The 13,368-nt window shown below is 43.2% G+C and overlaps 1 protein-coding gene and 1 long non-coding RNA gene across 3 annotated transcripts in view; one reads left to right on the top strand and one right to left on the bottom strand.

Annotated features, from left to right (window-relative positions):
* RILPL1 (Rab interacting lysosomal protein like 1) overlaps window positions 1–3,735 on the bottom strand; it is a 40,228-nt gene extending 36,493 nt beyond the window's left edge. Inside the window, exon 1 of one of the 2 annotated variants that reach the window (XM_084649514.1) lies at window positions 3,069–3,735. In XM_084649514.1, coding sequence (XP_084505640.1) covers window positions 3,069–3,368 — 300 coding nt within the window. In that variant the 5' untranslated portion in view covers window positions 3,369–3,735. The remainder of the gene's footprint in view (window positions 1–3,068) is intronic. The other variant, XM_084649513.1, reaches the window with a different exon arrangement.
* Window positions 3,736–3,763: 28 nt separating this feature from the next.
* On the top strand, window positions 3,764–13,355 carry LOC311531802. The gene is made up of 2 exons (XR_014714280.1): window positions 3,764–3,915; window positions 12,941–13,355. It is a non-coding gene; the product is annotated as an uncharacterized lncRNA (long non-coding RNA).
* Window positions 13,356–13,368: the final 13 nt, after the last annotated feature.

Genomic DNA, 13,368 nt, shown 5'->3' with positions numbered 1-13,368 from the left:
AATCAAACTCTAAGAAGTTCTCAACAAGCATTTTCCTTCCTTTGCTTGTCTATAAGTTTTGATTATTATTGATGGAAATATTTTTTGTCCGTTTGCGTGTGGGCCGTGAAACCAATGTTTATCAATAAAAATCAGATCCTTCCATCCCCTAATGATAGATCTAAATAAAAACTCTTTATTACAAAATTAGAAGACTATGTTGGCATAAGAACACCTGGGTATAAACTAGCCATGAATAAATTTAGGCTGGAAACTAGAAAAAGGTTTCTAAGCATAAGAAGAATGAGGTTCTAAAAGAGCCTTCCACTGGAAGTTGTAGAGACAAACAACCTGAATCGTTTTAAGGAGAAACTTAATAGACTTATGATGGATTTTATGATGGGGATGCCGGAGACAGCATGGGATTGGATCTGATGGCCGAGGTGGTCCCTCCTAGTCCTATGTGTCTATGAAACCACACTGCCATCCATTTTCAGGCCCAATTACACAGTCATTTTAGTCCAAAATTCAGCCTCATGTAGTTGTTACTTTATAGTTTCCAAGAATGTGCTTGGTGCTTCACAGAATAGACAGAGATGGAATGATCTCTGTTGGGGGCTGAACTGTTGGAGAAGCACAGGGGAATGACAAACTGATCCCCATGTTACAGATATTAATGTGTATTACCATTCTCTCTACCCTGAAATATTTATGTCTATGGGAAAAACTTACATCTGTGCTTAAACTTTTTGCCAGACACAAAGCATGCAGAGATCCCACACACTGTGTAGCCCCTAGAATGACATGTGATGATCACATATATAAGTAAACTTTTCTTTTTTAAAAACATGCACTGACTTTTAGAAGTGTCCACACTGAATATCAACTAATATTAAAGTTTCTGGTGCTGCTACCCATTATAGCATTCTCTTTTATAGGTAGCATTCTCTTTTAATAGTGAAAAAGTGATTTTTACCACCTCAATCTTTGATGGCCCCTGTAAAATAAGCTGGTGGGTCTCAAATCATAGTAGTTTTTACCAGACAGGTGCTCTGGTCACAAAAATGCCATGAGAGTTAGGTGTCAAGGGATACAGTCCCATTCTAGCAGAGGGACCAAGGATTGAAGAGGGCTGGAGAATGAGTTACCTGCTCATGCAGAGATAGTTCTCTAGATCAGGTGGGGGGCAAGGAAAGAGGAGTGGGAAGAGAATCTGCTCATGCCCGTATTGTGTCTGTTATGTGGATCAAAAGAGACGAGATCACTCTCTAGGGATTTACCAGTACTTTTTTTCTCCTTCACTTCTAAAGGCACTATTGCACACAATTCCTATCTGTAAAATGTTAGTTGAGAAGTCTCTAGCCCAGCACTGGGCTTTTTAATATATTTAGCTAAATTTCTACCTGATATCTTTGCAGGGTTTGGGGAAGTTTTGTATTTAACTATATGTGTTGAGTTTGTGGGGTTAGCTTTGAGAAATTCTATAAATATCTTTATTTTGTATCTGTGTCAGCAACTAGCAATACAAGAAGACATGAGTGATGACAAAGGAGTGAGTTTGCTAAAAGAAGCAATTTTTATCCAAATCACAGTCATTTGGATAGTTTTCTAAATAAACCCCATCACTTCTAGTACAATAATCAAAGCAGCTCATGCTGACCTGCTGCCACATTAGGGTAACAGGGTTTGAGAAAGGATGTCTGTCTCTGGCATCCAGGTGAGCAGGAGTGGGAGCACTTTATTGGTAGCAGCTTAGTCCAAATATTGCATTGCTCCTCAGAGAGGCCACATCATTTTCAGATCTGGGAGAGGTGGGCCTAGGCCCACCCAATATTAAAGGCCCACGCCCTCAGCTAAGCCTGAGGAACCACTAAGTGCAGGCTACAAGTGAGTGAGTGTGTGGGACAGTGAAGGAAAAAACAGGGATGGAAGTGAGGTCAAAGGTTGAAAATCAGGGGACCAGAAGAGGACACTGAACAGAGGACCCCAGGCAGTGCCCACTGCTCCTCAAAGGTGTCTTAAGGGTATGTCTACACTGCAATTAAAAACCCGTGGCTGGCTCGTGCCAGCTGACTCGGACTCGCAAGGCTCAGGCTAAGGGGCTGCTTAATTGCAGTGCAGAGGTTCCAGCTGGGGCTGCAGCCTGGGCTCTAGAACCCTGCAAGGTGGGAGGCTCCAAGCTCGAGCTGGACTTTCTACGCCGCAGTTAAACAGCCCCTTAGCCCAAGCCCCATGAGCTCCAGTCAGCGGGCACAGGCCAGCTGCAGGTGTCTAATTACAGGGTAGCCAGACCCTAAGGAGTCACTGGACCCCGCACAGAGGGAACGGAAATAGGCCCCACAGTCCAGAGCACCCCCTGTCCTGGACGGACAGATGGCCAGCTCCAGAGCCGCCCTAGTGGACTGAGCAGGAGTCTGGGAGCCAGACCCGCTGAAGTTCTGCTCGGCTCCGGCTTTCTACCTCTTGGTCTTTCCCCGTCGGGCTAAGGAGCAGGCTGTTTACCCGCCCCAGGGCATTGTCCTCAGAGTTCCCACGGAGCGCTGCGGCACGAGCCGCCTTCTCTGGCCGGGGATTCTGCTCGGCTCCCGGGAGGGCCGCTGCCTGCAGGGCGAGGCGGGCTAAGCAGGAGGCAAGGGGACACGGGCGGCGGATCTCCCCGGGGAAAAGTCCCTACGTGAAGCGGTTTGTACCTGGCACACCCCCGCTCCCTAGCACTCAGAGCCGGGCCCGTTCCCACCTCCATCCCCATGTCCTCTGGCGCCCCGGACCCGCCCCCCGCCCGGCGGCTCCCCTCGCTCTTTGTGTTCGAATCCGCCGAGCGCAGAAAGTCTGCAAAGGCCTGGGGGGGGGGGAGGGACGACAGCGGCGGGAAGTCCCAGGACTTAGGGGGGCGGCAGCCCCGCCCCAGAGCCGGGCGGTGGGTCCCTCCAGGAGTTTGCAGAGGAGTCCGAGCACTTCTCCCCCAAGGCAAAGCGGGCGGGACAAGTTTAGCATTGCGCCCCCCCCTTCCGTTGTGAATGCACAAGAGCCCCCCCTTTCCGCTGTGAATGCACAAGAGCCCCCCGCCCCCCCCAAAAAAAATCCCCCACCTTCTGGTGCTTCTTCTCCTTCTCGATCCGGTCCATCCTCTCCAGCCGGAGCCGATCCAGCTCCAGCCGCAGCTCCTCCATTTCGGGGTGGATGTGATTGCGGCTCACCAGCACCTCCAGGATCTCCAGCACCCGCACCACCTTGGGCATGAGGCGGGCGATGGCCTCGCAGCCGTGCTGGTCAATGACCCGCTCGAACTCCTGCCCTACCAGCGAGGCGATGTCGTACACGTCCATGACCGTCAGCTCCGCCACGTTCTTCTCCAGGGCCGAGGAGGAGACACCCCCACCCCCGTCCATGGCTCGCCCGTCCCTGCGGCGCCCGGGAGTCCCTCATAGGCCGCCGCCGCCGCCCCCCCCCAGCGCTGGAGCCGCCGGCCCTTCCCCAGCAGCGACTTGCCAACTTCTGCCCGCTGCCTCGCCCGTTAAGCGGGGCTGCTGCGGGCTGCGCGCTGGCCTGGCATGTGGGTCGGAACAGCTGGAGCCAGAGAGCGCCCCCGCCAATCCCACCCCCCCTGCCTGCCTCCTCCTCTCCGCCCCGCTCGGTGCCAATAACGCGAGCCTGTCACCATGCGAGGAGGAGGACACCACGCATGCCTGCTGCCTTCCGAGCTGGGATAGCAGGAGTTGGGGATGCGAGATTTGGGGAGCACGTGATGCACCAGGCTGCTTCCCCCCCTCCCCCCCTTGTTCCCCGCACTAGGAAATACTTCCTGCGTGTCTGAGGCTCACCAGTGTCTTCCTGCTGGTCGATCTTGGGTTTACACTTCTCCACACCGGCCTCTCAAAACACGGCAGCCGCACTGAAAATCAGTGTGGTGCATCAGACAGCACGTCTGTGTAAAGTGTAAGTATTGATCCCGCGGGGGGGGGGGGGGGGGAGAAGCTGGAGAAATGTGATGTCAATAGTAAAAGTTCACTTAAAACTGTTAGCTTGATATCTCTGCGCTATTATTTCTCCTGGATAATATGGGACAGATTTACATATTCTTGATTTCATTTCCCCCTCTCCTCAAGAGCAGGTATGATTTCATCGGAGTGACAAGATTTGTCTTTTGCCGCAATTGTTTGCTATACAGCAAACAAAGAAAATAGCTACATCAAAATACGTAATACAGTTTTATTATGCTGATGTAACAAATAATTACGTAGTATAAAATTATGGTGTGATAGCATGTTACTTAGGATACAAAAATAACACAGAGATTTTTAAATCTGTGTTGGATTAAAAAGATTTAATATTTTATTAATATCTAGCTCATATTTTTTCTCATAAGTGGATCTCAAAGCACCTTAAAAAGGAGGCAGCAAAAATTTTGAGAATTCTTTCTTAAGTGAATAGAAAAATTTTAAACATGAACTTTAAAAGTCTTTTGCAGTGGGAACACAGGATCTGATCCTACAAACTAGTTACTACCATCATTAGAAGTCACTTTGTCATTAGTGGCATTACCTAGGATAGAAAACATCTGAGTCCCATCCTGTAAACATGAAAGTCAGTGTGTCTACTCAGGTGTACAGGGTCCACCGAGCACTGATCCAGTTGCAGGATTTGAATCCTAATATTGGAGTAAATTGATTTTGCTGGCTTAATTGTTCATTGTTTTTATCTTTGGGCCTGATCCTGCAAACACTACCAGGCATAATGTTATAAGAAGTCTCATTGACATTGGTAATAACTGTCTGTAGAATTGGACTTTGCTCTGGAAATAGAATTTTTATTTAATGTAAATAGTTTTTTTTATATAGTAAACTATGTATATGAATTAATTGAAATTTAATAGTGGGTTTTTTTGCTTATGCTCATAAATGTATATAATTTATTATTTATATGGAACACAAAAATGTATTAGATACTTTGCAGATAAATAAAAAAATCACATTATCTGCCCTGAAGTGATTAGTTTAGACCCTTATCCTGCAATCCAATCCATGCACTGCAAGATCAGGGCCCTAATTTTAGACAATGAATGACAGCAACAAACAATGGGATTGGAATAAGGGGAAAAGTTACAATAAATAAATTAATAAAGACGTGACTTACTGTAATATCTTATATACTGTGATTTTGGACCTGATCCTGCATTTCTTTCATACACACAAAATGTCCATTGACATGCGTGGGAGCTTTGAATGCACAGAAGCTTTGCAACATTGGGCTGAGTATGCAGTGAAACTGGTTCACTTCGGCTGTCAGGATCACATTAACATTCCATCATAAGTGGTAAAATTACTAACTTCCCCATATTGGCCAAGAGCAGGAGGCATTCATGTTCATTTAATTGTGTGGTTCTATTTGGGTTGAACGCTCTACTTCCCTGCTTAGCATTAGTCACAAAGCATCCAGGTTATCCAGTAAAAATTGACTTTCATACTTTTTGTTAACTAACTTTTTAGTGGCAAAAATGTTCCAGTGTAGAAGGGATGAGAGTGAATAACAGCAAAGTCATCACTTCATGGAAAACATGGTCTAAGGGGGCATGAAAAGCTATGGGAGTATAATGAGAATACATGAAAGGCCACACCAGGGTACCTTAGAGGAACAAATGTGCTGTGAACTGAATATCTTGTCTGGGTTAAATAAAGATGAAAAAAGAATCCACGTGACCACAGACTCAATCAGGAAAAATTGCCCAGCCTTACATACGAATGTGGATGGGACAAAAAAGAATAATAAATTGGATAGGATAGCAAAAACCAAGACTAGATACAGCTGTAGGGAGATAGCTGTAAAGGGAAGTACAGTAGAACATCACTAATTCACCCTAAAGATTGGAAGAGACAGCGTAAATTAGAGCCTGGCCAAAGTCCATTGAAGCCAATGGGGGTTTTTTCATTGACTTCAATGGACTTTTGATCAGGCCCTTAGGGGAAAGGGGCCTGATCCTTTGAAGAGCTGGGTGTTCCCTTTCACTGGAAGTTGAAGGTGTCTAGCGTACTGCAGGATTGGACCTTTAGGTCCTAATCCTGCAGGTGCATAAGAGTTGGCAGGATCAGACCATTAGCAAACAAACTAAAAAAAGCAAGGCTTATCTGATCACAAAATGCATCATGTGACTTCATTTTAATTATTTGATACCTCATAAGTAGGACTGCCAACTTTGAAAGGCACAAAACCAAACACCCCTGCCCTGCCCCTTTGAGGCCCCACCCCTGCTCGCTCCATCACCCCTCCCTCCACCACTTGCTCTCCTTCACCCTCACTCACTTTCACCGAGCTGGGGCAGGGGGTTGGGGTGCGTGGGGGGTGAGGACTCGGGCTGGGGGTGTGGGCTCTGGGATGGGGTTGGGGATAAGGGGTTTGAGGTGCAAGAGGGGGCTCAGGGAAGCTGTTGGGGGGGCTCTGGAAGGGAGTTTGGGTGCAGGAGGGGACTTCAGACTGGGGCAGGAGGTTGGGGTATGGGAGGAGGTTCAGGATGCAGGGCCCTGGTGGCATGTACCGCAGCTCCCAAGAAGCGGCTGCCAAGTACCTGCAGTCCCTAGGCTCATGGGTGGCCAGAGAGGCTCCGTGCACTGCCCTTGCGCCCGCAGATGCTGCCCCTGCAGCTCCCATTGGTCGCAGTTCCTGACCAATGGGAGCTGCAGAGCCAACACTAGGAGCAGGGGCAGCGCGTGGAGCCTCCCTGGCTGCCCATGTGCCTAGGGGCCACAAGGACCTGGCGGCTCCTTCTGGGAGCCGCACAGAGCTAGGGCAGACAGGGGCCTCCCGCTGCTGACCGGAGCAGCCAGGGTCCCTTTTCGACTGGGCATTCTGGTCGAAAACCGGATGCCCGGCAACCCTACTCAGAAGCATACTTGTAAAGATAGTGTAGTATTTTTTGTTACAAATTCTTAGTGATATGAGATCTTACTACAGGGATGCCTCTGCTATTAAACCTTTACTGAAAAGTGGGAAGAAAATGTTATTTTGTGACTTACAAAATGTGTGGATTAACTGTTTTGGTTTCTTACTCTTGACTAATTCAAATGAACTATCAGTTTCAATTCATTTTGGAGTCTTCATCTTAAGTACCCTGCTTTTAATTAGAAAAGCTATTTCAGCTCTTACTATAAAAGTATGTAAAATATGATTGAAAACATCTCCCCTGCTATTCTGCTAATACGTGAAAGATCTCTAAATGTTTGGCTCCATTTATTTTGTCTATTATGAAGCATCATCCATACATTGTGGTTTGGGACTTAATCAAAATAAGCAACCTGAATGTTTAATCAAAATGTCCCATACTGCCAGTATCACAGTTTTAGTAAGACAAGCACGGCTAACAGTTGTTTTGTTTTGGGAAAAGATTTTATTTGTTGATATTTTGAGTAATTAACAATAAGAAATTACGATTACATTGTCTTGACACAGATAGACCCATATCTCAATACAAAATTAACATTTTAAGCAACATTGTATATTTACCATATCATGTTATACCATTAATATTTTCTTCCCGTCGCCCCAAACCTACTTAAACACAACCTTAGCATGGTTCATATGTATATGTGTAATCATTCCTATTACTTTTGGGGGGGGGAGCTGAATGTTTTTTTGGGGGGCAAGTCTCAAGAAGATACAAAGGAAAGCTAATGGTGGAAGGGGGAGGAGATGTAATTCAGTTATTATCCTCTGCGTATATTCTTCTTGACTATCCTCAAAATACAGGAGTGTCTCTCTCTCAAAGCATATCGATGACTTAATTCTTTCTGTTGTTTTCCTGTGCAAGGCATACTACTTCTTTTATCTGGGTTTTTTTCAGAATTTGTCTGGGACTGTTCTCACATAATTTAAACCTTCCTTGATAAGATATTCTGTTAATAGTTTTTCCAGTCATCTAAAGTAGCAATCGTTGCCCGTGTCCACAAATTTAAGATTTTTTTTTTGCTATAAAGAGCAAGAATAGGAGTAACTTCTTTATTCCTTGTTTGAATCATTTTAATGGTCCAACTCCCAATATACATGTCTTTAAGTCCTGTTCAAGTTCTATCTCTGTTTTTTTTTATTTCTTTCAAGATGGTTTTCTAATTTTATTTTTTACTATCCAACAGCTGCATATCGTATGTGAAAGAGGGTCTGGTTGTTTTGTATTTCATACAAATATCTGGGGCAATACTATGTATTTTATTATATAGAGATGGAGAAATATACATTGTGTAAACTAAAAAGTACTGAATTTGCACTACTTGGTTAGTATTAGAGACAATAACTATCATCTGCATTATCTCATTCTATTATTTTACTGTTGTTTCAGATTTAGTCTGCACTCCATGACAATAGCTTTATGTGATTTGTTCTTTAAAAACATAGTCATGAGATTATACATTCTACACGTAATCTTGATTGCTGAAATTTGAAGACCACATATACAATTGTAAAATACAGATAGTTTTGTCTGTTCCTTTCTTCTCTGAAAGTATTTTTAATAAATAAAAGATAAGCAATCTGTGTAAACTCATATTGTGCATACTTTTCTTTTTTTAATATATCAGCTACATCTGTTTGTTTGAAGGGTTGTCCATACCTAAATAAATCCTTCCATTTATCATAGTAATATTTGCCCCAACATCATTCAGCTGGGGTTTGAAAGCAAACTTTTTTTTTTTATGTTGATATTACTGAGATCTGCTCTTTTTGTTTGGTTTTATGCCTCATGTATGCCAATTAGTAAGTGCACTTTTAAGTAGCAAGTGGTATTTCTGGGTGCCAGAATAATAGGATATGATCCAGCTGAGCACATAATTATATAATGAGATTGGGTTTGTCAGTGTCTGTTGCTTCTGTATCCATGATGTACTCTCAGTATTAGAGAGCCATTCCAGTACCTGTCTAATTTGTGCTTCCTTATAGTATCTCTTGAAGTTTCATAATGCCAGGCCTCCCATTTCAACTGGACATTCCAGCCATTCCATTTTGATACTTGGATTCTGATTTGACCATAAGAATCTCTGAATAAGTTTGTTTAATTTCTTGAAGATTTTTTTCAGAGATGTAAAGGGAATAATGGAAAAAAGGATACAAGACCTGGGCAGGATATGAATTTTAAGTACATGAAATCTACCTATCAAAGTCTTTGGTAATAATACCCAATTTTCTAGGTCATTGTAAATAATTGTCATTAATGGCTCAGTATTTAATTTAAACAGCTCCCCCACGTTAGTGATACATTAATGCCTAAATATATAATGTCATTACCCACTGCTTTCCATGGGTATATATCATTTATTGGGATCATATGAAGCCAAGGTTTAGTATTGCTGATGTAGAGTAGTTTAATCTGTATCCCAATTCCTGACCAAAATCTTTAACTATTTCATGTAATACTGGCCTACTTTCATTTATGACTTGTAAAAAAAGCATAAGGTCATTCGTATGTAATGAAACTTTGTTTTCTATTCCCAATACACTTATTCCCTGCATTTCTGCAGTGTCCCTGATCTTTTATTCTAATGGTTCAATAATTAAATCAAATAATAAGGGTGGTAAAGCACACCCGTGTCTTGTTCCACTTTATAATGGTATTGGCTCAGCTTTTGTGATCTTTCCCCAAATACATGTTATAGGATTTTGGTAGATTATTTTAATCCACTTCTGAAAGTGTTCCCCAAAACCGTATGTCTCCAACATTCTAAATAAAGGCCACTGGTCATAGTTGGAGCAGAAATGCAATTAAATGCATTTCAGAATTTATTCAGGGTAAGAAATATTATTAAAATAATCTTTTCAACTTTGACAAGGCTAACCTTGTAGGTACTTGAAACACATAATTAGATAAGATAAAGAACTGTAGGGCATAATCTGAAGAAAGAAGTGGTTCGGGACTATTTAGAAAAGCTAGACGAGCACAAGTCCATGGGGCCAGATGCGCTGCATCCAAGAGTGCTAAAGGAGCTGGCGGATGTGATTGTAGAGCCATTGGCCATTATCTTTGAAAACTCATGGTGATTGGGGGAGGTCCCGGACAACTGGAAAAAGGCTAATTTAGTGCCCATCTTTAAAAAAGGGAAGAAGGAGGATCCTGGGAACTACAGGCCAGTCAGCCTCACCTCAGTCCCTGGAAAAATCATGGAACAGGTCCTCAAGGAATTAATTCTGAAGCACTTAGAGGAGAGGAAAGTGATCAGGAACAATCAGCATGAATTCACCAAGGGCAAGTCATGCCTGACTAATCTAATTGCCTTCCATGATGAGATAACTGGCTCTGTGGATGAGGGGAAAGCAGTGGATGTGTTATTCCTTGACTTTAGCAAAGCTTTTGACACGGTCTCCCACAGTATTCTTGCAAGCAAGTTAAAGAAGTATGGGCTGGATGAATGGACTATAAGGTGGATAGAAAGCTGGCTAGATTGTCGGGCTCAACGGGTAGTGATCAATGGCTCCACGTCTAGTTGGCAGCCGGTATCAAGTGGAGTGCTCCTAGGGTCAGTCCTCGGGCCGGTTTTGTTCAATATCTTCATAAATGATCTGGAGGATGTTGTGGATTGCACCCTCAGCAAGTCTGCAGATGACACTAAACTTGGAGGACAGGTAGATACGCTGGAGGGTAGGGATAGGATACAGAGGGCCCTAGACAAATTAGAGGCTTGGGCCAAAAGAAATCTGATGAGGTTCAACAAGGACAAGAGTCCTGCACTTAGGATGGAAGAATCCCATGCATTGCTACAGACTAGGGACCGAATGGCTAGGCAGCAGTTCTGCAGAAAAGGACCTAGGGGTTAGAGTAGACGAGAAGCTGGATATGAGTCAACAATGTGCCGTTGTTGCCAAGGCCAATGGCATTTTGGGATGTATAAGTAGGGGCATTGCCAGCAGATCGAGGGACGTGATCGTTCCCCTCTATTGGACATTGGTGAGGCCTCATCTGGAGTACTGTTTCCAGTTTTGGGCCCCACACTACAAGAAGGATATGGAAAAATTGGAAAATGTCCAGTGGAGGGCAACAAAAATGATTAGGGGACTGGAACACATGACTTATGAGGAGAGGCTGAGGGAACTGGGATTGTTTAGTCTGCGGAAGAGAAGAATGAGGGGAGATTTGATAGCTGCTTTCAACTACCTGAAAGGGGGTTCCAAAGAGGATGGATCTAGACTGTTCTCAGTGGCAGCTGATGACAGAACGAGGAGTAATGGTCTCAAGTTGCAGTGGGGGAGGTTTAGGTTGGATATTAGGAAAAACTTTTTCACTAGGAGGGTGGTGAAACACTGGAATGCGTTACCTAGGGAGGTGGTGGAATCTCCTTCCTTAGAAGTTTTTAAGGTCAGGCTTGACAAAGCCCTGGCTGGAATGATTTAGTTGGGGATTGGTCCTGCTTTGAGCAGGGGGTTGGACTAGATGACCGCCTGAGGTCCCTTCCAACCCTGATATTCTATGATTCTATGATCTTGCCCTCAAAAGGAATGAACTCAATGATTGAATAGGCAGTTTCCATATCTTACTTCTATGATACAGCAGTGATTTAAGAATTATGGCCTGATCCTGCTGCACTAATATACCTCAAACTCTTAATGACCTCTGTGGGAATTTTTCTTGCGTTGAGTCCTGCAACTTGCAGTAGATCCAAGAAAATCATCTGTCTGTGATTGAAACAAACCTGGTCACCTCTGAAAACAAGACAAAACAAACAAATCATCCCACGCAAACAAACATTTTATTGATGCCAACAACAACAAAGTATAATTCCAAAGCTATCATCTAAGGGACACTACTTTAGCTCTAATCCCAGCTCTGATGCTGATTTGCTATGTGATTTTAGACATCATGAAACTACTTTGTATCTCAGTTTCCCCTTCTGTAACATGGGGATAATAATATCTTTCATGCCTAATGTATAGGTGTGTTGTGGGGTTTAATCAATGTTTGTAAAGCACTTTGAGATCCTTGGATGGAAGGTACAACCGTATAAGTATCATACAGACAAGTAAAACTGAATTATGTGAGGATATAAAGTCACCTCCTTTCAGAGACTGAAATTGCTCCACTCCTGAGATACTTTGCTTCTGTCTTCAAACAATCAGGAGCTATTAATAAGTTGCCCCGCACTCTGATGTTCATTTTGTGTGAAATTATCTGCTCTCTCTATGTGCTTGAAGTTCCCTTAATTTAGGGAGAACAGATTACTTGAGTCAAGATTCACTATGCAAATTTAATATGGGAATTTACCCGTATTGCTTAGCTCTCTCTTAAATTAGAAATCATTTTGTTACAGCATTGTTCAAAAGTGGGTTTGGCAAAGCCTCATCTAGTCTTAGTGCCCAATATGTATTTCAACAAGTTCTCCTAAAATGCCGAAAATCCTAATTCATGATCAAGACAGTAATTTAGACAGTTATAATGTCCCTTTTGTTAATAAATGAAGGTTTTGAGCTCACTGTGCCCTTACTTCATTTCAATCATCATAATTAATGATGATGTTATTGCTTATGTTAAATGCTGTCTCTCTCTTTGTCCATAGGTCCTGATTCTGCAAAGACAACATTGAAGTCAATGGGATTCTGCACACGCACAGGGGTCTATACAGTTCTCTTTGCAGGATCAGGGCCATACTTTGTCCATCCATTCTGTTGGCTAGTCCAAACCATTTGTGATGTGGTATCATACTGTTTTGCTGAACAGATTTAAGGAGATTGATGTTAGTTTACAGTGTTTGGGTTTGTTCCCGAGCTATCTGTCGCAACATAAACCATGGTAAATTGGATGGTTTTACTTCCCAGCCAACTTATACTTAAAAGAGTTCTGCATGAATCTATTTTAAAAGTTACTACTTAAAGGAGTCCTGCATGAATATGTTTTAATCTCACTTTTATATTCCATTTAAATTTACCTTATCAACATGTTGCAGGGAGCTGGAAGCTCCTCAATTCATTCAGCGTTTTTTTTTTTGTTATTCTGTAGGTACTTGTAACCTGAGCCTGAAACTCTGACTAATAAAGCTAGCTCAGCTGACTTCAGATGAACTACTTTGGTGAATAAGGAACAGTCAAGAAAGAGATGTAGCATGAGTCTTACTTGTCATTAGTTGCAAGTGAGCTGTAGCAGAGCTTTAACTACATGCAGCAAATATTCTTATTAACTGGTTACAAAATGCAAGTGAAACGAGGCTTATGAGTTTTAGCCGAAATAATACATGTGATGTTGACACACACATCTTACCTCAGATGATGGTTAATCACAATGGTTCTTTGGCAAGTCTCGGCTTATGAACATTTGGGTAGATGGCTCAACCTTTACTCTAGCTTTAAAAACTCTTCTGTTGGTTTGGTGCAACAACAACAAAAATTAAATCAAACATGACTCTTTGTTTCTGTGACTGGCAGTGTTGA

The sequence above is a fragment of the Lepidochelys olivacea genome, assembly GCF_965140295.1.
Source record: "Lepidochelys olivacea isolate rLepOli2 genome assembly, chromosome: 15".
Lineage (NCBI taxonomy): Eukaryota > Metazoa > Chordata > Testudines > Cheloniidae > Lepidochelys > Lepidochelys olivacea.
Note: the sequence above shows the minus strand (reverse complement) of the source record. Positions and strands in the feature narration are given on the sequence as shown.